Source organism: Leptinotarsa decemlineata, unplaced genomic scaffold (genome assembly GCF_025532065.1).
Source record: "Leptinotarsa decemlineata unplaced genomic scaffold, Ldec_3_MD MMD2_tig00026354_RagTag_RagTag, whole genome shotgun sequence".
Classification (NCBI taxonomy): domain Eukaryota; kingdom Metazoa; phylum Arthropoda; class Insecta; order Coleoptera; family Chrysomelidae; genus Leptinotarsa; species Leptinotarsa decemlineata.
Genome location: NW_027412702.1, coordinates 6105880 through 6133793, shown reverse-complemented (window position 1 = coordinate 6133793; position 27914 = coordinate 6105880). Strand labels below are relative to the sequence as shown.

Genomic DNA, 27914 nt, shown 5'->3' with positions numbered 1-27914 from the left:
ACGTGTCGCGGTTTTTGTAAAACCCTTTTATAGTGAAAATCATACAATAAACTGTATTGATTAGTTTTTTTAATGTGGATTTTCATCAAGTATCGGCCAGTTAGTTCTATTCAATTATCAATGTAGAATGAAAAAATTTAATGGAAAAACATTTCATTCGAAAAAACATAACTTTGATATACAAATTTCAGGGGCACTCTGTATATATGAAAATGATTTTGAAACATGGCACAAGTGATCTGCATATTCGTCTAGCTTCCAGCGATCGTATCGTGATTTTTTACTTTATTTCTTCTCTCAGTGACTCTTTCCAAATAATTATTGTATTGTGAATGATGTTGAATAAATTATTGTCCATTTTTTGTTTGTTTTCGGCATTTAGAAGGCCATTAAAACGCTATAAGTTTGCCCATTCAACTGAATTCGTAGCATCAATAATAACAGAGTTGGCAATGGTGTCGACTCAATTGGGAACACCCTGTATATAGTTTTCAAACTGGGAGGTCACAATGCATTTCTGCCAACTACCCCTGAATATGTCCACTGCAGTTATGAGAAAAACGTTTGAAGGCAATCTCTTCATTGAACTACAGCTACTTAGCTTGGATAACCATAGTTTCTCTTCGATATCATATTGTCCATAAATAAATTGATTTTCGATTAAGTAATGAACATGAATATAAACTTCCCAGTATTGTGAACAATTTTATGTGAAAAACTTTGAACATTAGGATTCAATCAGAAATAAAAAAGATAATAAGAAAACTTTAAAGCGAGGGAGAGTTGTATTTATTACTGAATTATGTAGTTTCTAGCATAAGATTTTATTCTATTTTTTTTTTTTACTTTTCCCTTCAGAAAGGACTTCAGCAAGTCACTTCTAATCCGAGTTCAACTGCTATTGATTGGTACACGTTTATAATGATAAATTAATACAAAATGAATTCTGTAAAACACTTACCCCACTCGCTACGTCTTCTTGGTCATCCACCTCATCCTTCTTTTCAATATTACTTGTAGTCATAATTTTTCCCAAATCCTCTTGTACTACTTCTTGCAATATTTCTGCAGGTAATTTATGAGATTCGTGGAGTCCCGGAACTTCTGTGATCTCTTTTTGGGGTTCTATGACCGATATATGAGGCACGGTATGTTCACTATCACTGAAATTTTTCTGATTTCCCAACATTTTTGTAACTTCTATGTCCTTGCCACTGTCAACATTGTGAGAGATGTCACTTAATCTGACATTAGGTTCACTGCTTGCTTGATCTTCTGATCTTGGAACAGGCAGGGCTTTTTTTATGTTCTGAGAAAAAGATGAAAATGAACTTCTGCTTACACTTGTATTTCTTGATTTTAAATTGTTGATTGCGTGAACCGGTTGAACCTTTTTTCCCTTATCCAAAGAGAGTCTTTCGAAATGTTGAGCAAAAGATTTAACAACCTTGGATCCAGACGCAGGTCTTTTTTTTCGCATCTGAACTGAGGTCTTATTTTTTTCAGAATTTTCTCCTGGCACAGGTTCAACTTGGCTATTGCTTTCATATGAAGTAGTAGTCTGACCTTTCAACTGGGGCGTTGTCCTGAGTTGTTCTGTGTCGTACGATGAACTATTATTTGTCAAAGTTAACCTTTTCTGTTGTTTGTCATTAATTACATTTTTACTTAATATCATTGGGATTTCTTCTTTTTCTTTATATACCATTTCTTGAGTTTTCTTTGCATTTATTCTGCTCCTAGGACCCACTGAGCGGGTCATCATTTTAAGCAAAATGGATTCCAAATCATCAGGTTTCTCTAATGGGTTCGAAGTTGCAAGGTGTTTCTCATTCGTTTTTTCAGAATAATCTTTGGATGCAGGATCTGCTGAAGGTAATTCAATAACGTCTTTTACTTCCTTGATGTTTTTGTCACTTGAAGTGAACAGATAATTTGAAGATTCTGAAGAAATTTTTTCAGGCGATGTAATAATTAGATCTTCAGAATTTTTCTTATTAGGCCTATTTGACGATGTTAGATGGTCACTACATGAAATGTCATCCAATGGAAAAGCTATAGGAAAACTCACAGGAGAATCAAGAGTTAGTGTTGGTAAATCTTTCTGCTCTTCTGAGACCGAATAATTGTCTTTTTTGGCCAATTCATATGAATCTGCTAAAACATAGACATCTTTAGGTTCGTTTTTGTTTTCTGTATCAGAATGAACATTTTGAGTCTCGTTCATGGAGGGAGTATCATAAAATGAACTAACTGCAGATTGGTGTGAAGTTTCAAGCTCAGTGTCGTTGATTTTAAAAACTTCATCATTATGATTCAACACCTCCAATTTTGTTAAGTCTTGAGATGTTGGAAGATTCTCTAAAGAATAATCCATGGATATTCTTTTGATAAACTTAAGATCATTTTCATTGATATCAGATAACGGCCTTGAAGGCCTTTGCTTTTTTTTCGCCTGACAAATGAGGCTTACTTCTTCCTCAGTTAAAAACTCCCCATCATAAAGTTCTTTCCAAACTGAAATTTCTTCCGAGTTTCCTATTTTCATAACAAATTCAGGGGTATTGCTTGCTTGATCATTATCAGACGACTTTTGAAGGTCAACTTTTTCAGGACTATTAGTAACAGAATCAACTTCCGATTGTTGTTCTGAATCTTTGCCCAAACTTGTGTATTGTGTTAACCTTGTATCTGGTATAACCATACTTATATGATTCTCTTGTTGATGAGAAGATAGAGGTGTACTTGTGTGTAAATGTGAAGGAATTGGTACTATTGCTGAAATACCATCAATAGGTAACTCTTCTTTCAGGGGGCTGTTAATTTTGTTCACCTGAACTGAATATGGAAGAAGATTGCCAGAAATATCTGCAACCTCATGTTTATTTGTTTGTTGGTTGGAAATAATGTGTTCTTCAAATTCAGTGCCTTCATTAAAGCTGGAGACATTTACATATAACTGAGAAATCAATGGAAGTTCATAACTAGGTTGTTTATCTTTGGTGTCCTGGGTTGTATTTATTTCATCAAAGGCTTCCTGCTGAGTCTTATCAAAAGGAGTTGAAAATCTGTCGACTTCTGTATTTGTTGTTTTGGGTTCCATAATAAAGCTCTGGATATCGTCTTCATCTTTTATATGTTCTTGTGGATTACAAACTTGTACATCGGAAATGATTGTGTTCTCCAAGTAGACCTTTCTTGGTTTTGGGACGGGAAAATTTAAGGGCGTAACATTTTCATCTCTTAGTGTAATGTTATTAGTATCTCTAAGTTGTTTATTTTGAAAATTTTCAGCAGCTGAAACATGAAGAGAATAGTCTGATGAAACATTCTCTTTTCCAGATGATTTACCTTCAGATTCTTTGATTATAGTCGAAACTCGAGTATGTAAATAATTTTGGAATATATCCTCCATTTCTTTATCAATTTTTGTTACATTTTCAAAATGTTGCTCTTTGTCTAAAGATTCCATACCACATGTTCGTCTAAGAGTAAAAACATTTCTGGAAGTATCAGAATCTGAATCATTTCTTTCACTTACATCAACTCTATGGTCATCAGTTGAAAATCTGTTTTTAATTTGTTTCACCACATCTTTATAACTGAGCCTGTAATTCAGTGGAGGTTTGACACCAAATCTATTTTCTCTCAAAATAGCATGATAATCATATTCAGGGCTAGTTGGTTCATTTTCAACATATATTGCGTCAGTGGTGTCAGAATAGCACTCTTTCAACGTTTCACTGCCAAAATGAGTATTTGTAATATTTTCTCCATTATCGTACAATCCTGGAGTATTAGTCTCAATTTTTTCAGAAAGTAGATACATTTCATCTCCAAGATTTGCATTTTTTTCAGAATAAATAACCTCATGTTCTCCATCGTCGCGTGTAACGAATTCACTTGAAGTTTTATTATTTTCAATTCCATTATTTTTATCTTCGCTGATCAGCTTATGAATAACTTCTAATTTTTCATTTATCTTTTGAAATGTTTCATCATGATCATTTTTCATATCATAAATTTTGGATGCCGTCAAAGCAGATTGGATTTCAATTTCATTTTTCTTTATATTTTTATTTGTCTCCTTTTTAGTCAAAGAATCATATTCTGGTTTCTCTATAGTGTAAATCATTGCGGTCAGGTCTGGTACACTTGGCTTACTTGAAATATCAATAGCACCTGTAGAAATCTCATTAGGGTTTAACAATAGAGTATTTGTAGGTGATAATCTATCTGTATCTGATTTAGTATCAGTTTTCAATTTTTTATTTAAAGTTTCATTGTAAACCAACGAATCATATTGATTCGACTTCATAACTCTATTTTCAATATCAATGAATGATCTCTGTTTTGTTATTTTTGTATCCTCAGATTTACTACGAGGAACATCATTTCTGACAATTTTCCTGATTTTTTCTTGCAATAGATCTACTTTAAGGGAGTTTTTCTTAACATCAGATATTTCTGTATCAGCTCTGTGTTTTACTTTATTCAACGTGTCATAGTATGTCAAAGATTCATCATTTTCACCAATTTTACTTTCTTTTCTTTTTTCTGTTTCTAGTTCTGCTTTTATTTTTTTAGAAGTCCCATCCCGTTTACTTTCTTGATTGGGGTTTGAAAACATACTGTCTTCTTGTTCTGCATTAGTTCCCAAAAATGTGTGGAAATATACTTTTTTACAACCCTCAGAATGATATTCAGCAGACATATTATCTTCAATACCTAAAGAATTATGAAATTGATCTTGCTGACAACCCTCAAAAAATTTTGGATCATACGGACCAGTAAGACCTGTGTCAAGATTAAATTCTGCACTTGAAAAATCGCTTGAATCTAAAGACGCAACTTCATTATTGTATTCATTATCAAATGCTCTATTAGTACCAAATCGAAAGCTAATGTCTTCAAAACTTTTACTATTTCTCAAAACATCGGTGGTGAATGTAGGGGATGCAATATCTGAATTTCTCCTACAAACTTCTGTAATATCAGCATCATGTAATATCTTCTCCAATTTCGGGTTGTTCAGTACGGATTCATATGTGGGTATACTTATTGGCAAATTTTTAGCTTTTGGTAATTTCTTTAAGGGGTATTTTTCCTCATTCAAAGTTTGTAATAGCCTTAAGGCAAATTTCTGCTCCTTGGTAAGTTCTGAATGAGGAATATCTTTGGGAATGGATTTCACTATTTTCTCTAGAGATGAATAGTTCAAATCGGGAGTCAATTTTCTTTCTTTATCTTCATTTACTACAACAGCAAAGTCGGAATATCTCAGATTAGAAATTGAATCGCTGGGTACAATACTTGAATCTCTTGGTTGAATGGACAGTAATATGTCTCTTGTAAGATCCTCAGCCTCAAAAGTTCTATATAATGAGGAGTTATAATCAGTATCGTCTAAATCATACAAATCATCGCAGCTCATGCTACGGCCAATGAGGGATATTCTCTTCCTAGGGCTTAATCTGTTCACATCTTCACTCTTTCCTCTGGCAGTTCTGTCTATACCCTGAATCAAAGTTCTGATTTCGGGAGTATCTTTGGCAAAAGTCGCCATATCTTCTATCGTTCTCACATTTGGGTTTCTGACAATTTCAAACAATTTAGGATTACCAAGAACAGAATCCAAGAGTGGTTTGCTAATAGCAAGTTGATCTTTGGCTTTTGGTGCTACAGGTTTTATTTTTAACAGCTCGTCTTCATAAATAACCTTCAGTTTTCGAATAACTTTCTGTTCCTCTGTTAAATTTTCGTCAGGAATATTCTTATCGATTCTCTGATTATATGTATCAAGGGATTTGAGTAGAGTTTCTTCTTCTACAGAGAGCGTCTTGAGCTTTTTCTGTTTAGATGGTTTGATTTCTCGTTTCTTCACTGGGCGTGAGAATGCATCAAGCGGAACTTTATTGGATTTTGGACTGCTTGTTTGTACCTTGTTACTGTCCCTTCTCTTTTTTGGTTCGACGATAATATTTTTACTTGGACGTTTTATCAGAATATCCAGTTTTTGATTATTTTTTGAGGACAACGTGCTCCTTGTCGTCCCTCGTTTTATTGATTCGCCTGTTTTTATACAAAAAAACAGAGTAAGGTGAAACAACCCTTGATTTATTTCTCCATCACTCACAACACAGACACAGAAAGCGAAATACTGAAGATATCGCTACAACTTTCAAAGCACATAATTAGGCATTGACGACTTCACGAATAGACCGTACCACAAACAATTTCGGTTTAGTTGTAACTTTGACGAACATTAATACAACATTTCTATGCTCAGACTGACAAAAGCCCAAAAAGGAATGACCACTTACCTTTCAATTTCTCAATTTCTGCTCGCAATTGTTTCTCTCTGTCTCTGAAGGCCTTGTTTTCCAAAATCATTCGTTGCAACTCCTGCTGGGCTTCAGTTTTGAAATCATTTGCTACTCGCACTGAAGTAAGCAAATCATCTTGAAACTTTTCCCAATCGGCAGTCTGGATAAAAAAAATGTAATTCAATAAACACCATTAATATTTGTGGTTTAGAGTTTTTAGACTATCGTTGGAATTTCTTCTTCTATCCACCTCTGAAATGACTCAAACAAGAAACATTCTTGCACTTGATATTTCAAAATAGTTTGGCCATGCCTGGTATTAAGATTTACTAAACTAAATCCGTGTTAGGAATCACACGTTAAAAGGTAAGACCTCGTTAATCCTTAGCTCGCACAAGTTTCGACTTCTGAGGGTTGTCGTTCGTAGGGGTGCGACAGCTGGTTAACGGAAAAACAGATTTTTTTAAACAGATTCAACGTTTATTCGGGAAGAGATTCCAAGAGACAGAGGCCTACAAATCCAAAACCACAAACATTTTCAAAATATGGACCCGAAAGCCTGAATTTGTACAATCACTATTTGTGATTCAAAATAATTATGGACGAAATACCCAAACGAATGAAATTCTGGAAACAAATTAACTTATTGCACAAATAGTACCTAATCTACTGAGAATAAATAATTATAGCTATCGTTTTCCTAATAACAGTTCATAAATAGCCAGACACATCCAAACAAAACCAATTATGCACTAACCTCTGCAGCTATATGTTTTTTTAGCTCTTCTAAATCATTCTCCAGATTCTGATTTTTTCTTTCAGCTTCACTGAGATTCCTCTGGGTTTCGGAGAGAACTGAAGATAATTGCCTTTTGTCTTCCAGTTGACACTGACTTTGGACCTTTTTTGGAAAAATAAATAGAAATAAATCAAATACCTTTTGCCTATTTTGAGGTCATACCTGTAATTCATTCAAAGCTTCTTGGAATTCTTGAAGTTGATCATTCATCACATTCTTATCTTGCTGAAGTTTTTCACATTTGTACTCGAGATCAGATTGTGTAGTTTTAGCGTTATTTCTTGTGACCTGCGAAATTACATTATTATTATCTTTATTTTTACCCACCTCTGCATAGTTTTTAGTAGTCTCTGACCTATTTATACTTTTATATGGAAAATGATATTCAACTAACCGAAACTTACGAGTTGAAAGTCTAAGCTATTAATGAGTTGAGTAGGAAAAGAGAGGTAACTTAAGATCAAGTGTATTTGAAAGAATATTTTGAGTCAGTATAAATTGAAAGATGCTTCAACAAATCCATCCACCAGAATATATCTCATCTAACCGTTGCTCTACTGGAAGAAAGTAATGTGTTAAGAGCTTCATCTTGTCAAAAAATGGAGATTTTTCCCAGAAAATATTATTGTTGTCTAATTTTGATGCTACTGTGAATTCCCGGTTATTAAAAATAAGGAGAGGACAGCCGTTTCGAACAAAATTTTTTTCAGTTAACTCATTAACATATAAGAATAACCTTATTAATTGTGTGTGTAGTGAAAATGAATTTTTGTAGGTTATATTTTTTTTTTGGAAACAATATATGTACGTTATGATAATATAATATTTATTTAATTTATGTTGTAAAACTCATGTACTTAAAAACTGGGGATTTTCGTATTTTTTTAATGAACCGCTTCGGCAGATAGGGGTTTCATTTGATCCGAGTAAAGTTGACCAGAGCTTTACTAAGATCGCACAAGTTTCGACTTTTGAGAGTTGTCATTTAATTCTAAAAAGTAATGTAGTTCATCAGAAATAGAAATTGAACCACTCTCCAATTAGGCTTTTCAAATTGTTTAACATATATAATAGATACAATTTTAGAGGACATCCTGTATTTCAGATGGAAACTGATTCATCCTATAAATTAATCTCTTCAAAAGTTAACACATGAAATCATCTTACCTTACATTCCTCTTGTAGGATTGAAACTTGTTCCTTCAATTTTTCAATTTCATTTTTGCCAATTGCCAATTGTTCTTTCAAATGAGCAACTTCAGATTCAAGGGCGTCTTTTTCCTTTCTTGCATTATCGAGTAGTTCATCCAATTCTGATTTGTCACTCAAAGCTCTATCTTGCTCTAATTCACTGATCTAAAATGAAGCAAAGTTTTAAATGAAAACCAAAACAGCAAAAAGAATTGAAAAGTGCTAATAAACCCATCAATTTACCATTATGACACACTCATTCAATTCTTCCAAACGTAACTTTATAAACTGTACAATTTTCACTTGAAGTGCACCCTGTTTAGTACAATATTATAAAAAAATTTGACCAAAAAGTCATGCATTCATAATGTTTCTAAAATCTACAATTATCTCTTCACATAAATTGAACATTCAAAAACCTATACTGTGTTCTGAAACACTCTCTTCTAAATATGGTTTTTGAAGCCGTGTTTATTAATTGACTCACCATATCAGTATATTATTCTTGTTGTTATTGTCATGCTTGTTTTATTTATTTGTTTCATTATGTATTAGACTAGTTATATATATTGTTATGGTTATAGTCTTGAACCATAATCATATGAATTATGGTATTATACAGAACGTTTTTTTGACTGATCCTATTTTTACTGGGAAATTGTAACATTTGCAAGTTCAAAATAAACAGAACTTGCCTATTTGAGAAGCATTTTTTCTAAGATCGCAACTATCGATTGCCGGATTTTGTTGGCTCTACTACCTCCATTTCAAATAATATGAAAACAAGGCAAAGGAATCCGGCTGTTTCTGTTCGTTATGATCTGATATGAAAGAATTTTAAATAAGTTCGGTTCATTGGATACCATCATCCCATTTTTTTCAACTTTTTTCACCAATTTAAAAAACCATCATAACAAATTCAATCATGTATTTCTCTAGAATTCTCTCCAGGAAAACATCATCAGAGTAAGATCATACAATTCTCCATCAGAGATGTCTCAAAAAAGTACAGAACAATATTTTTCGAAAATTAAATATTTCTTGAAAATTTACAGGAAATGCATGCATTTTTTTGATATTTATGCTTATTTTTGCAGTTTTTCAGCCAAATATTGCAAAAAGGTTTCATAGTGAGCCATGAAGTAAAGGAATATTGATATGCCTTTTATATTTGCAAGCTGTTTGAGAAAGGCTCAAAAACAAATATTGAATTTGTTTTTTATATACAATATGAATAAGAATTTCATTTAGTGAATAATACGTATGAACCCATTTGATGTAACTTATGTATTTGTGTGACTTGTTCAGATCCCACAATGTAGTTGGGATGAATAAACTATAAGTAGCATCAATGGATTACTTCAATATTCATTTGCCTCAAACTAAAATGCATCTTAAATTCAACAAAGTTTTTTGTTTCAGTACGACAACATATGCTATACAACATTATTCATCTCCTTGTTTAACATAATATTATTGAAATGAAAAATAACCAAAACAAATAGAAAATTGTCAAAGATTAGGTTGATTTTGTCTTTGAACTGTAAGGCCTTAGGACCGTAACCTCAAATTACTCAAAAGGAGGTAGGGAGGTCATCCATCAGAATTCATCAGCTTCTTATCATGATGGATCTGTACCGATTGATTTCAGCGATGGATATACGAACGAGTCATCACTGATGAATTTAGGAATAATTAAAAGTCAATTGATGTACATTAACTTACAAACAGTTGATTTTAAAAACTTGCACCATCAATTATTCAACATTTCACTAGAGGTACACAAACATTAAATGGCTCTTGAGACTCAGAGTGACATACATGAACACAACCAATGAGAAATCCTCGATTTCGGCAAACTTTCTCTAAAAAAAATTCTTTAAAATTTTTGTGCATGTTCTGTACCTAACCTCACATGTCGCAAATGTAATTTACATAATGTGAGCAAATAAACAATATGTCTAACAATAATCCTCTACGATTTTGTTGATAGGAACATGAAGTCATACATAGTCTTGATTATCACAATAATATATAAATAATAAGTCCACACAGCTCAGTTGAGATATTTGACAATATCATTAAAACCTGAGTATATGTATGAGAAAAAAATATGTGGAAGGTCAATATCTAGTAAAATGAACTTTTAATCACTACTATACCAGACCAGTTTCAATCATCCTACCAGTTATTTTACACAAATGGTTGAACTATTTTTTCTAAACAAGCACTTATGAAATGTTATTTGCTTACTCACCTTGGTTCTTGCATTATCTAACAGATCCGTCAACCTATTAATTTCAATCTGTTTGGCGCTACACTGGTCCTTGGCCTGGGCCAATTCCTGGTCTAAGAGCTTGTGCTCCGCATGTTTAGCATCAAGGGTGCATTCTAAAGTTCGCACGCGATCTCGTAATTGTCCGATTTGTTCGTCTTTGGAAATATTCCCTGCTCTACTTTCCTGAGTTTCATTAGTGAGTTGCTCTATTTTGACAAGAAGGGCTTCCCTTTCTTCTTGGGCAGATTTTAGGAGATCAACAAGCTTTTGTTCACGTTCTACTGCTGATTCGTATTGACCTGTGTCGTCCTTTTCTTGATACAGAAGCTGCTTCAGAGATTCCACTTCTGATCGTGAATCGTTTAATCGTTCGGTTTGCCGACAGAGGCTGTCGAACATCAAGTTTTTCTCGTCGTTGAGTCGTTCGTTCTCCTGCTGAAGCTCTGTAAGTTGGCGTTGTAGATCTGTGAGCTCTTGAAGGGTGGCTTGAAGTTCTTCGTTAGTGCTTGAATTGATTTTAAAATTAGAAATTTTTGAAAACTTTCAAATTACAGTACAGAAATTGCTACAGCTAAACATTGCTAATGCAACAACAACAAAGTTTAGGTTTCTAGAAATACTTATTTTCATATATCCATAAAATAAATAGTTCAGAAAGTCTATTGAAATTATCCTTGAATCAATTTAAATTAGTTTCTTGAATATAAATAAGTCTGTTGAATTCCAATAAAAATGTGATGTTGAAAAAGCATATTTTGTGCAAGATTTGCTGAAGCTGAATTTCTATCACCATTGATCTACACATTTGTATAACATCCTTTTCATTATTTGTACAGTAAGATATTCATAGAACCAAAAAAATTATCAGAAATGATTCGGAGAAAGAATGAACAGACATTTTTTCAAAACATAGTTGGTCAGAATTGTAGCTATACTCACATACAGAGGTGATGGCTAATGAAAATATACTGATCATCGTACTCACCTATAATGAGTTTCTTGCATTTGATTTATCTTATCCTGCAAACAGGCAACGGAAACTTCACTGACATTACTAGAAGATTGCTTATCCCAATCAGGAGTAGTACACGTTGTATCAGGGGCACTTCCATCTTCAACAATCTGAACATAAATAACAAAATATACAAAATTATCATATGAGAGAAGGTGATATGCTTGTCAGTTCATTTGACACATATTTCAGATGTCATTATCGACAGCTAATTGATTGTGGAATGATGTGGATAGTGTTATGGTTCACTTGTGAATAAACAAACAATTTTTACGATTATCAACAAATAAAAGTCATAGACTCAACAGTCACAAAGATTTTATTTTTGTGCACATAGTTATCCAGAGCAAGATGATATAATAATTTCACAAAACAAATAAAAGCCCGATTGTCCAACTCTAAGAAGTGTTTTTTGGAAAAAATAAGCCAGTTTTATTATCTGTTTGCTCAAATCCAATTCTTAAATCTTTGATACCGACTCAAAAGGGTGAAACCAAATGTAAAAACGAAATTCTCCAAACTTTTTTTAATGAAACATTTCATGATCAATTATAAAAATTCTATGTAATCAGTGTTTGCAAAAACTTTAGCCACCTGGTAACAGTGAATAGCAGACTGTCATTCAGTGAATAAACTTCCTAAGAGTGAATTTGGGAAGGTTGAGAAAATATTTGAGGATCCTGGAAAGAGTGCCTGGAAAGTACTAGGTAATTTGTAACGTAAAAATATTTTCATTATTTATGAAGATTAAGAAACTGAGAATCCGGCTGCAATTGTAGGCTCCAATGGAACTTGAAAATAAAATTTAAATCTTTGATAGAGAGGTATACAACCAACAAAACATTCATACACTTACTATTTTTTCAGAACCATATTCTTCTATAGAATGGTTCTCATTATTGATTATTTAAAGTAAAGAATAAAATATCGCCAGGTCGTGAAGAATTACTTGCATTCGTTTTAAAAAAAGTATTAAACAGTAATCGAACCATTGACGTTTATTCTGAATCTATTTTTAGAAATTGGCAAATTTTGGGAGGATTCATTACTAAAACAAACCTTTTTCTGAAATTTTCAAACATGAATTTCTAGAACATCAAGCATTTTTTTAAATGAAGAAAATATCCCCTCCAGATGTCAATATGGTTTCCAGGGAGATAATACATCAATACCTACAGTTTATGATTTTTTTGATAACCTAATAAATTATCTCCATAAGTGAATATTATTGGAGTTTTTTCCCCACACCAAATCGTTATTTTTAACACCTCGACACGTGTTTCGATCACCAAGTGATCATCTTCAAAGAGGAAGATTATAGTTTTAATCTTCCTCGATTTGGTGTTGGGAAAAAACTCCAGTAATATTGAATCACATATAGGTTATGCAATTGCTTTTTGGGGTGCATGCAATAAAAATTTATTACAGATGATCCAAGTTGTACAAAAAAGAGCCATTAGAGCCCTCTTCAAGATTAAGAGTCGCAAATCGTGCAAAGAATACTTTAAAAAGTCACCAAATCCTCACAGTGATCTCTATTTTTATATTGGAAACATCTTGTTTGATTCATAAGCACCGTGATCTATGTAAAGAGGAGTTGCTCTGAAATGGATTTAATCCTTCATTAAGTGTCATTCACAATTCGTTAGTCTCCCTTCTTCGTATATGGGAGTACCGTAAGGTTCTGTTCTTGATCCGGTGTTGTTCATTTTATATATTCACGAATTATCCACCTTCAACTGATAGTAAATTGACAATATCTCATGAAAATCAAACTGTGTTGGAAGAAACGTGTGAGTGATCCTCAACCAGTTAGTTAACTATTTTGTCAGCATTTTCCTCTTTTTCAAGGCAGATTGAACAAATGGCGTATAGATCAAAACTCCTCAAAAGATACCAAAGAGTATGAATATGACCAATAATAGGTGGAAATAATTAGGTTTATTAATAGATTCCTGGTGGGACAGTGGCCGTTTCGGTTGGCGTGAGTGGTTTGTTTCACTCATTCAATCGACCGCCAGGTGAAACGGTGGATCGAGCTACGAGGTTAGACGATAGATTTTCACTGCCTTACGTCCAACCCATACGTAGGAATCGTACGTTAAAAGGTAAGACCTTGTTAATCCTCGGCTCAGAAGTTTCGAATTTTGGAGGTTGTCGTTCGTAAGGGGACGACAGATGGTTAACAGAAAAACAGATTTTCCTTAACTGGAAGGATCATTACAAGTCGTTTATTGCTGAACTATCTTTCATCAACTATATATTAAGAAATCTTAAATTGGTTTCAACTCAGTCACACTTGACTGACTTGTATAACGAATAAGTGGAAATCTACCCAGATACGGAGTGGGATTATGGAGAATTTCAATGTTGTCTTCTGAAATCTTTATTTAACAAATTAAATAATGAGGTGCATTGCTGACCTTAAAAAAAAGAATTGTGTAGAGATACCTTCAGAAATGTGAATCTCTTGATACATACTAGTGTGGGCTTTGGAAATATGCATTATAAAGGTTAATACAGTCAAGCTGCTGGAAAATAATTCCATGAAAATCAAAAGATAAATAGATAAGTACTATTCTGATCATTTCCATATTGATTCCAATTTAAAAGCCACTGGTAGACAGCTGTTTTAGCTTATTGGGCATCGTCAGTACTGGGCAGGCGGTCCTCGATTGAAGACAAAATGTGAATAACCAAGAAAAGTACTTAATAATAATAACTGCGTAAACGCAAGTGAGACATAATTGGAACCACCTATTGGTGTGACACCCAAGTCAACTTGCCAAGTTTTTATGTCAGTGTTGGTGGTTTGACCAATCAACCAACCAATCAACAACTGCGGTAGCAGAAATTTGGGAAGCTAACCTGGAATACCATCGGAAAACTAATCCACATGTTTCTAGAAATGATATGAAATTGGGAAAGGTTAATGCAGTCAAGCTGCTGGAAAATAATTCCATGAAAATCACAAGTAAAATAGATGTACTATTCTGATCAATTCCATATTGATTTCAATTTAATAGTACTGACGATGCCCAATAGGCTGAAACAGCTGTCTACCGGTGGCTCTTAAATTGAATTGAATCATCAGAATGTATATTTATATATAAAAGATCTGTATATATCCAAAATTTTCATTTATGAATTGAATTTTTGTATCTCTTTCATTAATAAATATTCGAAACTCAAAGAATTTCAGATTGTCAAGAATTTTACAGTTTCACATTACTTGAGGAACAGAAAATGTGCTAAATGTGGAGTACTGTACAAAGCATGTTAACAAAGTTCAAATTAATATAATAAGTCAGATAAGCAACCCAATTAATACAGAGACTCATCAAAATATCTTACATACTCATAATGAGGTTATAATTTATATCTTATTATTGACTTTGCTGAATTCCTGATCGAATGACAGTTGAGAAATCATCAACATTGTAATTAGACTCAGTCGCTATCTGAATGAAATAATTAATGGACATGGTTATATTTATATTGTACCTTGTTCTTGGATGGATTTTTCATGCAATTTCTAGAACATATTCAGGATTGCATGTTGAAAGGTTAGATCCTCACCTTCCCTTAGTTGTCCTGAATATGTCTGGAAGTTGTTCATAGAGAATAGATGACTTCACCTGAATTATTTCAAACAACGATTTTAGAATAGAGTAATTATGCCTTTTTAAGATTCAACTTACATTTCCAGAATCCATCTTCAAAGTCAAAACAAAATTCTGTTCATTTAGGAAAACTGACAACTACATGATAATACGTTCAAATGTCAACAAATCAATTATTGTAGCTTATCAATTGCAAGATCTCTACCAAAAAGATATTTCGTGAGGAACCTGATCACATATATAATCCTATTGACAGCTGTAGTCCATTTTTACGGTTTTCTCTTTTCAAGGTTTTGAAAAAATGATTTCCCAAATGATTTCTGTAACCTTACGATAGTAACTTCAGAAAGACAAATGATATATCAGATGATTCTGAAAATTTTAATGAGCATTCTTCACACTCATAGTAGGATTGAATTGTCATTTCATTCAGGTCATGACTCTGTTTTATGGGTACCATATAATGAACCATCCCAGAAATAGGTTCTAATTCTTGAAGAGTGAACACACTTTCAATAGTTTCTGTACTCAATACATTATAGAATATGTATAAAAAGGAAAGTTAATATTTTGAAAAAAATATCAGAGCCCTATGAGCGCATCAGTGTTGTCCTATATTTGATTATAGGCTTTTTTGCATGTAATATGTGCATGTGAATGAAATATACTTTGAAAATAATTTTTATCGCTGAGAGCAGACATTTATTTTTATAACAAACAAAATTTAATATGGTAATTGCATTATAATCATATGATTAGTGGGTAAGGTAATTCATTGCATCATTGTTTTCAAGGCCTAAAAGCCTTATCTTATGAACTAATATTTACAACAAAGTGAACTATCAAACTGCACATATTTGCCACTTTAAACTTTAGGTACTACTTGAAAAAAATTAAAAAATTCAACGCCGATACATTAGTATGTTTCACAAGTTTTGTCCGTTTTATTGTCATGTGTATTTTTTGAACTTTTTTATTTTTTGTAACCTTTTAATAACCTAATATTTTGATCACTTTACTCATCTTGTAAAAATCGAAGAATGCATACCTCCTAGATCATATTATTAATTATTATGATTTGAATATAAATTATAATCATTAATAACCTTGTAACTAACAGATCATCATCTTTGTTACAGGTAGGGAATAGCTCTAATACTCAATCTATCCCTAACAGAAACAAAAGATGAATTCAGAATTAATGTGTTTCTCCATTGAATTATTCAGAGACAGAAACAAATTAGTAGTTACTCACATTGGTAGCTATAGATGCAGGCGCTGAAGAGCTGTGATGGTGTCGATGAGTATTAAAGAGCAGTTGCTGCTTTTCGTTGTCGGACAGCGGTGAGTGGGCAACATCTTTCAACCTTTTCCTGAGCCTGCTATTCTCTTCTGAGAGCTGCTCCATTTGAATGTTGGATTCGTCCTGAAAAGACTAAAAAAAGTAGTTACAAAGACGAATTGTTTCAAAAAATCTGATAAGTTGCCTAGATCCTACCGCTAAGCTGTATGCAGGTTTGATCCCTGGCCGTTTCTGAAGATTATAAAAATATTCGGTCCTATTTGAAATGGGAACTTGTATGGCATGCTCTACGCGAGTACGTGATAAGGGTTGCTCACCTCAATTTCAATCCAGATTACTAAGTAAAATTCTTAACTCAGTTTGAACTTTTGAGTATTGCTGTTAATAGGGATATGAAGTTGTCCACATCCGAAAGTTACACAGAAAAAAAGTAAAAAAATAATATTTTTTTTCTATCAGTTTCTTGTTGATTCTTTGGAGTTTTGAGGACTGTCATAAGAAGTGAAAATGGGGTGTTAACAAAAAAATCAGCATGTCAATTAACTGATATGATATTGTCCATGTCCATAACCATGACTAGTTATCAAGTATTAGTTTTTCAGACCTTCATTTGTAGACACATAGTGAAAAAATTCAATCACAAATATTTGAAATAGGTTGATTAGTTGAAAAAACATTGCTTGAGCTTATCTGAATATTTTACATTTAAGAAATAAAATATCTAATGCTGACTTCTAGCGCTATTTCCACGTACATTAGGTTTTAGTTGAAGCAGTCATAATTTGTAATACTTTTTTCACTAGATATTTTGATCAACATTTACTTTATGTATTCGATTTGAATTTCAATATTGGCATTGTATGTTTATTGCTAGAAATTGGCCTATGTAATTATAAATCGGACTATTAAAGCATTTTTATTTCAAACATGGGAAAGAAATGAATTTGTAGAATAATTTAGTCTCTAACTATACACTAAATGTACTTTCATACTTCTAATTACAAATAAAATGTAGGATATGTATGTGAATATGATACAAATGAAAAGAAAATTAATTCGATTCCTTCATTCACATATGCGAAAGTCACATTACTATTCCCAGTATTAGTGATTGAAACCACATTATATCATACAATGGTCATGTTTGTTTCTCTCCAACTAGTTCAGTAGAATATTAAGAGTATTGATAACAGACTGATTTCTCAGAAACATTGGTGCTGTTGCGAGTATGAAGTCATAATCATCAAGAACTATTAGAGGGATTGTCACAACAAGTTTGTAGTTAAACTTCATGCTAATTGGAAACAGAAGGCCTAGTAGAATGCATTTCCGGATTTTTATATATTTTGACAACTTCTGAATATTCTCAAATTGCCTTTTCGATAAATCTATGTTTTTATGTCAGATTGAATGATTATTTCACTAAGGTTCCTAGTAATTCAGGAGAAGAATAGATCTGGGAATCACAGTTCAAGGAGAAAATTAAAATATATTAATTGATTTACACAATGCCTCAAGCTAGTAAAAGGAACAAGTGTTAACCTAAACACAATCACAAAACATTCCAATAGGAATAGGGGTCACTTAAACATCATTGAAAATGAATTTTGATTTCCTTTCCAGTGCTGATTAGCTTTTGAAAATCAGCCAACTCTTAAAAAAAAAATCCAGCACATTATACTCCAGCTCCCATATCATTTTATGTTTTTCATACTTCTGTGAAATCAGTTCCAGATAAGCCATTGAGCCATCACCATACTATTTACGTCTTTCAAGAATTATCTGTCGCACACAATCCTTACCCCAAGTAGAGAGGATTGAATTCTCCAGGTAGAGGAAATACTAAGAGCAGACAGCTCTTGGTTCAGAGATGGATCAAACACACTTTCAGGTCCTTACATTCGATGTGCCAGATCAAAGATAGCAACCTCCAACGACCCTACGCGATCCTACACTTCATTGATTTGTGTGTGGAAAGATTGGCACCAACCAACTTCTCACATACATCAATAAAACTATTCTCGGGGAGCCTTGTGGCTTTGTAATCACTTGGTTCTCACCAAGCAACGTTCAATGTCAAAGGAAAACTCTGGTGTAAATTACTGGAAACATCGGGCCTGGGAAGTTATAAAGCTGCGGACTACCTTGCAAAAGAGAGCACTTCAAACGTTTTCATAAGACCAGAACCTGTCTTTGGCATCACCTGGACTTTAAAACTTCTGGAAAAATCAACCAGAATTGGCCCATGCCAAGGCATTTACACATTCTTCAAAATATGTCATTAGCCAATTATGAGATTACGGCATGGATGACCTAAGTTATTTAACAGGCCTTTTTACAGCCCCAACTCCCGTTGAAAGTTGGATTGAGCTGAAAGATCATTCACCAAATGTAGTTATCGATTTCGTCAGAAGATTGGATTTATTCAGTCGAGTTTGAATAGGTGTGAGCCACAATAAACACTCGCGGATTGCAGTGGAACTTCGAACAGACCCACTTTAGAATTACCGAACTATTTGAGAAAAATCTTGTTGAACTATACTCTAACCCCATCAACAAAAGCAAATAGTGTCCTTATCATGAAATTATAGTTTCGAAGACATTGCCGGTGTGTTACTTGGAATTATAGACTCACCTTCAGTTTCTGAATTTCCTTCTGTAAATTATTCAATTGGCCCTTTTGTTCACCTAGTTGCAGAGCCAAATTTGTCTTTTCCTGGGCCATTTCCTGTAGTTGCCGCCTCAGATGAAGTAATTCTTCTTCTGCCAAAGAATCCACAGAAGGATAGGTATTCTCACCGACATCTAATTTGTTATTATTTTTATTGAGACCTGCAAAGAGTAGAAACATACAATCGTACAGGGAATAGGATCATCGAAAAAGAGAGAATAAAACTGTTGATTTCCTGTGAGTGTAAGAAAAAAGCATTGAAATCATATCGAATATACAGACAGTGGTAGGAGAATTTCTGATTTTGAAACATATTAATGTCTATGTGACTTTATAACCAAATTTGAATAAATATGATTTGAAAACCTTGGGAAGGTGAATAACCTGCTCGGAGATTTTTTTTTAACTTCACTTCCTAAATTAAACATCAAAAACTATTTAATTTAATAAGAAAAGAAGTTTTTATAACAACGACTTGATCGTTATAATTGCTTTTACGGTAGCGATAGCCTAGCTATTTCACATGTCAGTTCACCTTCATCAAAAATCATAACTGAGGTGTCGTTGGGTTCGTTACATTACAAAAATTAATTTGCGCTAAGTTGCACCAATAGTTTAAAATTTTATTTTAATGAAGGGTTCATTTTTTGCGAATATCTTAAAAAGTATTGCCGTTATTAAAAATTTGAAAAATATCTTCAAGAGCAGAAAATCTACTAAAACAATTCTCGAAACTACACCACCTAAATTTATATGTTTAATGGAGCGTTGAAAATAAGGTAAAAACGAAGAGTTTTGGCCGCGAACGCGATTCTCGATTCGATTGTTTTATAAAAAAAAATGGAAAAATTTAGATACTTGGACAGTACTTGAATGTTTTTAGCAATTTTCTTCTCAATTCCAAATGGATGGTGCTAGGAATCGCACGTTAAAAGATAAGGTCTTATTAATCCTAATCTCATAGAAGTTTCCACTTCTGAGGGCTGTTGTTCGTAAGGAGTCGACAACTGATCAAATCAATAAGCTGCGGAAAATAATTAAAGAATCAGGAAATCTCAAAAACTTCAAACATTTATTACGAACACTCATTTTAAAATGATACTTTATATTTATTTATTTATTTATTTTTCATTTTTTCTAATTTCCATATACACTCTTTAACATTCGAAAGTGCAATCTTTTGTTATAACAATTTTAAATAATTTAATTTCTTCTTTCATCATTTCTTTGAAATCTTCAAAACATTATACTCTTAGTTTCTAAGGTATATCATATTGTAAATTAGGCCTGGCTATTTGAAATAAATTTAAATACTTTTTTATTTACGAAAGAATACGTTCAAGATATGATAATAATGTGATCATTTTCAACCGAATCATATGCAGTGAATCATAAATCAATAATTTTGATATCATTTTTAAAACATTTATGTGAATTTGTTTGCATCTACTCGTCATATATTTTTGAGAATTAAATTTTTTCAACTATGCAAATACTCCATAAAATCCATTGTGAGACACAAGGTTTATAGTAGGAGTAGTTGAAAATTAAAATTATTGCCATTTAACGAACATTATCAATCTTCTTAACCAAAAAGAATACTAATGAGTTTATATGTGTGTCAATTTTAAAACTTACAACTTACGAACGAAAGCTGATATTGAAAAATGCTTGAAATCGTTTCTAGGATAGTAAGGGAGAACTAAAGTGACATGAAAGAGAACTCACCCCCATCAACCCCCTAGGCCCCACCCACCAAAACACAAAAAGTTTAAATTGCAAACCCCTATTTGTGATACACCATTGAAAAGACTATAAAAAATTATATCTAATGGTATAAATAATAATTGTACAGGGTGAAGCAATAATTGTGAAACTTTGGGTTAAATGGAATATTCAATGAGATTTTTGTTGAGCTGCAAATTTATTAAAAATGTCAATTAAGTAAATATCCAAAGTGTGTTCCGTTGTTTTGTAAACAATATTACAGCCAATTTTCAAATTCTGCACGAACTTTGGCAAATGTTGTTCTAGTAATGGCGCGACATAATTGCGTAATTCTTTCTTGAAATTCCCCAAGTGACGCAGGTTGAGTTTTATAAACAACTGACTTGAGGTGACCCCACAGAAAAAAGTCAGGTGGCGCCAAGTCTGATGACCTTGGTGGCGCGACATGTTTGCGTAATTCTTTCTTGCAATTCCCCAAGTGACACAGGTTGAGTTTTATAAACAACTGACTTGAGGTGACCCCACAGAAAAAAGTCAGGTGGCGCCAAGTCTGGTGACCTTGGTGGCCACTCAATGGGACCTGTTCTTCCAATATATTTGTTCGGATAATTAGTTTCCAACCAGTGCCTAACTGGAGCTGCCAGTGAGGAGGTGCTCCATCTTGTTGGAAGTGCAGCACAATTAAACGGTGACGGTGTTTTCCAGCATATCGAGATAAATGTCGCCACTCAAATTGCCTGGTATGAACAAGGTACCAATTATAGCATTGCCTAATATTCCTGCCCAAACATTCATTTTTTCAGGATACTGAGTGTGACCTTCTCTGAATCGATGCGGGTTCGCATCACTCCAGTACCGACAGTTTTGTTTATTTACATTACCATTCAGCATAAAAGTACATTCATCACTGAAACAAATGTTTTTTAACATTCTCGGTTCAACGCGAATTCTTTAAGTCATGAGTTCACAAAACTCAATTCGTCGGTCTGGATCATCATCGCCTAGTTCTTGAAGAATTTGTGTTTCTTACGGGTGAAACTTATATAATTTCAACACCTTTCTAACCGACTCATGTGAAAGTCCTGTCACTGCAGGTACAGATGCAGTAGGTTCCATTGCAAAATTTTCAAGCACCTCAATTTGGGTAGCTTCATTCAGGAATCTTGGGGCATTCTTTTTTTTATTTTGCACTGATCCCGTTTCTCTAAACTTTTCAACTAAATTGCGGACGTACACGTGACTTACATTTTTGTCCGGATGACTTTCATGAAATATTTGAGCTGCTTTTAAATAAGACTTGTTCTGGGAGGCAAATATAAAAATTATCTCCACGCGCTCAGGTATACTGTAAACCATCGTGACAACTACAGCTGAATCACAGTACAGATCGTACAAATGATGACAACTAATGACATTTAAAAGTCTCAAACAAACCAAATATTATTGACTCTGACAGAACCCAAAAACCAGATCTTTCCAACTTGTTTTACAAAAACTGCAAATTAAGTTTTCATTTAACAAAAAAAGTACCGACGGACACTTATCATTTAAAATAATAGTCCGGGAGGTAGCATTACAAATAAAACATGGTAAGCCGGCTGATATTAAAGTTCATGCAGACTTTGACAATAGGCTGTATTATTGTTTCCAAAACAACGGAACCCACTTTGAACATTTACTTAATTGACATTTTTAATAAATTTGTAGTTCAACAAAAACCTTATTAAATATTCCATTTAAGCCAAAGTTTCACAATTATTGCTTCACCCTGTACAATTATTATTTATACCATTGGATATAATTTTTTATAGTCTCTTCAATGATGTATCACAAATAGGGGTTTGCAATTTAAACTTTTTGAGTTTTGGTGGGTGGGGCCTAGGGAGTTGATGGAGATGAGTTCTCTTTCGTGTCACTTTAGTTTCCCCTTAGAAACAATTTCAAGCATTTTTCGATATCAGCTTTCGTTCGTGAGATATAGCCCATTGTTAGTTTTGAAATTGACACACTGTATGTGAGTTACATTAAAGTAAACTTGAAAATTCTAAAATCCAGAACCCTTAGAAGTATTCAAAAAACCTCAAGGACTGAAACTGCTTAAAATTAATTGTTCTATTGTCGTCACCACCAAGTTATTTCTTTGCGTTGCATCGAAAAATTGAAATTGATTCATATGCAGAATTAGAATATATTTTATAGTTCTACTATAACTATTCTCCAACATCGCAATCAATCTTCTATTTGACAAAAATCAAAAACTTATTTGTAATATAGAACATTCATAGGAACTGAAAATGAAAAACTTTGAATTTTAAAAGTTTCGAGAACTTGATTTGTTATCGTAATAAATATGCTCATTCGGGTCAATATTTGTAAAATTCATTTATATCCAACTATTTGGTTTCAATCCATTTGAGTGAAAAATATTTGGCTGAGTGAATAATGATTTCTGGTAACCTTGACCACCGAAGTATTTTTAGCCGTGAAATCGATAATACGGGCTCCTGGGCCACATTCTCAAATGTCTTCTACGTAGCATGTGACAAAATGCGATTTATCACCCTCCTTTGAAGTGACAAAACGAATAATTGCCACTGTGTCGTACTGGATAAATTCAAAATTGAAAATGGGAAGAGAAAATTATCTAGTCCTGCTAATGTATTGAAGTCCATGTGTAAATTTTCGTATAAGAAAAAATACATAAAAGCAGGGTCGGGCTGACCATATGTCGGAATTGCATTTGCCAGCTGGCCCAATCCGACTCTGCAAAAATTAGTTTTGTTCTCGAAGTAAAATTAGGAGTAGTTTTGAAGATAAGTTACTTTTTTGTGTTCGATAAATATTTTATCATCACTCAATGAAAAAATTACCTTTTTGAGAACCTCTAACAATTGATATTATGATTTCTCCATTAATTACAATTGGGAAATACTTGAAAGTTTGCTGAAATGAGAACGAACAAACTTAATCATTTGCAATCATATATTTGAATAAATATCTTGACACCAAATAATTCCGTATTTTTTCCATAGTTTGTTCAAATATTTGAACTGTCTACCAGATACAACATATTTTTATTAAATTCCAACACAGACAAATATATCCCTAATGTATTGTCTATCATGGCTTCTTCATTGTCATGTTCATGGCTGTTTTTAAAATAAAAATAGGCTCTAAAACAAAAATGTTTGGATTATTTTCATAGAACTCTTAAAGTTGAATAAAATTTGTTCAATGGAAAATATCGATATTTGCAACACTTTAGGAGTTATAAATAAAAATAGACTTTCCTATATTCGTCGTTATTTCCTGTTCATAGTCGCGTCAAAGAATATGTAAAATACGCAATCTATGGAAGTCCTCAGAAATTGCTTCATATACGATGTTTTTTTCAAAGTTTGTTTTTTTATATTAACCTTTTGAAGCGGGGACAGAAAAGAATATTCCTATTTTGCATAGCCCTTTTTATTTATTTTTTGTTAATTATCAATAATAATATTGGATATTCACGTAATAATTGTGGCACCTAACGTAAAGTTGTTTTTAATGGATATAATAATGACGGAATAAAAGCGTTTGAGATGAATCGTAGATAACGTTTGTTTTGAAAAAAGTTTCTTCATGATTTAACAGAAAATATGGAAAGTTTTTATTAGAAATCTTCCTTATGGAAGTTTTTCACATTTTTTGTTTAAAAATAGTAAAGTAGAAAACCAAAAAACTTTATCCTAAAAAAGCATTGTATCAATATTCCCTTTTCGATATATAGTTACATTTTTTATTGGAAAAAATTATGCCTTAAAAGAAACATTTACAGAAAATAAATGCAGGTGGTTTCGATTGGTTTTGATTAGTTACCGTTTTGCCAACCGCATTCTTCAGGAGACATTAGATCATTATTTTGCTATTGTTGAATTTGCAAGGAAAACTCTTTTGATATGGTATTTTGTGTTTTCAGTAATAGTTCATGAAAGTTTCAACTGATGTACGTTACTCCTGAAACATGTTTTCACCATCAGGTGCTTAAGTAATCAATAACACCAACACATTAATGCCCTCTACTATGACAACTACTATCTTGAGTTGATTGTATAATCCTGAACATTTTTAGAGAGATTTCGAGCTAGTAGTTCCATTCGATGATGACCTAAAGGCAGGTATTATTGAAATAAATAATCGATCAGAGTATAACTTACGTATCTAAAATTTCAATGACTCTAATTCCATCATCATTATACCCATCAAAAACAACTTTAACGTTAGTGCCATAGGCCATAATCTGAATTTTTTATATACATATCATACGTATTTTGGGAACGAAAGGTTTTGGCTTTCTAATTCTTCAATTTATAATAATAATAATGATAATAATAATTATAATAATAGATGTCTTTATTACCAAATAATAAAAAATAAATTACATTTTGTTTGTGCAGTTAGGACGAGATTCAGTTTGTATTTAATATTGAGTATTGTACAATATGAAATATAATTCAACAGTTAACATACATCTACTATTCCATCTAACCCCATATATACGTATCATACAGTGCATTTCTTCAATGTCCCCCCTTTTATTTTTTGAAGGGGTCAACTCAAAAAATTGAAATTTGGGAAAATGAAATTAATGCATGAATACTTTATTTTGAAGTGAAATTGATAGATGAAACTGGCGACTGGGCACCATCTGGGAAAAAAATTAAATGGAAAGGGTAGTCATGTGACACATTTTTTTGAAGCTCCTGACAAATGCTTCACAACCCTAGAATATAATGTAAATATTTTCAACTACTACAAAATGGCGGAACTTTTAATAATAGCCTGAATACATTAACATTTAACTACATACCATGAGGTAATAAGATTGAGGTCAGTTCAGAAGATGCTCGAAATGGTTGCCTTAAACTTTTCGACATATGAACAGCTTATCCGACATTTCACGCCGAACATTTTCGAACACAGTAACGTTAATATCTCTAAGAATATTTCATCAGTTCGGACCTCCATTGTCTAATATAATATAATCTACAAATATTCATTATTCTCTGCCTTATATCCAATATTGAAGCAGGTTTAATTTCGTAAACCTTTTGCTTAATAACCCCATAAAAAAAGTCCGAAGGTGTCAAATCTGGCGAGCGGGCTGGCCATTCTAGAGCACCTCGACGGCCAATCCAACGATCGGGAAAAATAGTATCTAAATAGTTTCTTACTTGCCTGGAGTAATGTGGTGGTGCTCCATCTTGGAATACAATATCCATAATGAATTAATTAGGATTCGCTTTGACGATTTCAGTGATGAGAGGGTCAACAGTAGTTTCCAGCATATTCAAATACAGTTCCCCTGTTAGTTTTTAATCAATAAATAATGGTCCTACAATCAATGGTTTCCCAATATTCCTGCCCAAACGTTAATTTTTTCTGAATATTGGGTATGTGTTTCCCGGAAAACGTGAGGGTTGGTGTCACTCCAATAACGGCAATTTTGTATGTGAACATTGCCGTTTAAAAAAATGTACATTCGTCACTAAAACAAATATTGTGGAGATAGGTAGGATGCCTTGCAATGGTTTCCGCCATGATTTCGCAGAATTCTGTTCTTCGATCAGGGTCACCTTCAGGTCAGAATAAAGTATTCATGCATTAATTTCATTATCCCAAATTTCAATTTTTTGCGTAGTCTCGTTCAAAAAATAAAAGTGGGGGCGATTCAAAGAAAAGTACTGTACTTATATCGTATATCATACGTAGGTACTGTTTAAATCAAATGTATAAGTCTGTCCCCGACTTAATAGATTTATGATTTCAAAATAATAAAAAATGGAAAGAAAGCATAAACATCGAAGCTGTTTCTGAGAACTTCTGAGAAAAATTAATTCGACTAACTTTGGAGTCATAGAAAAATTATAACCAAATGTTCAGCACTTTTTTGAGAAGAACAAAAAGGTTCCATGAACTTTAATGGTAGTCTTTTTTTTATAAAAAATCTGGTGTGCTGGTTCTCATAAGAGACAATGTGTTCTAGTTTCTGTTTAGAAGTTGTTTAAATAAATTTGCTAGTGTGCCGCTAGGTTAAATGTTACTTTTCGTTTGTTAAACAAAATACATGGATTTGATCAAAACCATTACCAAAAAACAACTACAAATGCACTAACCTTTTTTATCATGTTTCTTGTCTCCTATTTTGTCTATTCGATCCCTGGACGCACTTTTTCTCGGCTTGGCTCCTTTGCTGTTCTTCTGATCGGCATCTATATTAGTGATCGACGAGGTTCTCGACAAATTGTCCCCCAAATTATGTCCTTCTAGTTTGGAGTTCTGACCTCTACGGAATATTGCTTTGATACTCTTCATCTTATGTGTTATAAAATAAGGCACTCTTCTGGTCGATTTTATTAAAACTATAAGGCACTGCTACGTTTAATCAACACCAATTGTTCAATAGGCACATTTATCAGTCTCGAATGTTACAGAGTCGTGATTCAGTCATAATATTATTACAATTCGTGAGCTTGTGAGCTTAGGTAATGTCTTTCTATAAAATCCTTATCTGATGTTTACCTGCAATATTGATAAATATATCAAAACATAATTTGTTACTACCTTACTGTGTTCTCATTTTGTTTCGCTCTAGAAAAGTAAACACAATTACTGTATTGACACAATCTTCAAGGTGGACAAAATAACTTCATTTTATTTTTACCATCTAGATTCAGATAGTTAACAAGAAGCATTATGTATTTTTATTCGTGTGATTTAAAAAGACATTTGTTTTCGAAGGATTGAATCTGTTGATGCCAACTTACTACATATTTATTATTAATTCATTTCTGTGAACAGTTTAGGATATTTTCCAATATGGAACGATGCCGCCGTATATTGATCTAAACGAAGTTTCAAATGAAATTTCAATGATGATCTCGACAATAATTTAATAAACTTTGTTTCAACTTTCAAATGTCGCTTTGAAGCCATCGAGGCTA

General features: G+C 32.9%; 1 protein-coding gene across 5 annotated transcripts in view; it reads right to left on the bottom strand.

Annotated features, from left to right (window-relative positions):
- The window catches only part of LOC111502138 (cytospin-A), a 168494-nt gene that overhangs the window by 12396 nt on the left and 128184 nt on the right, over window positions 1-27914 (bottom strand). For 2 of the 5 annotated variants that reach the window (XM_074184184.1, XM_074184182.1), the window contains exons 5-14: window positions 27087-27256; window positions 19168-19364; window positions 16485-16664; window positions 11580-11716; window positions 10574-11099; window positions 8293-8481; window positions 7288-7413; window positions 7084-7227; window positions 6324-6486; window positions 962-6072 (exon numbers count right to left, since the gene is read on the bottom strand). In XM_074184184.1, the coding sequence (XP_074040285.1) occupies window positions 962-6072; window positions 6324-6486; window positions 7084-7227; window positions 7288-7413; window positions 8293-8481; window positions 10574-11099; window positions 11580-11716; window positions 16485-16664; window positions 19168-19364; window positions 27087-27256 (6943 nt within the window). Of the gene's footprint in view, window positions 1-961; window positions 6073-6323; window positions 6487-7083; window positions 7228-7287; window positions 7414-8292; window positions 8482-10573; window positions 11100-11579; window positions 11717-16484; window positions 16665-19167; window positions 19365-27086; window positions 27493-27914 lie in introns of all 5 variants that reach the window. The other 3 variants (XM_074184183.1, XM_074184185.1, XM_023156133.2) reach the window with 3 other exon arrangements.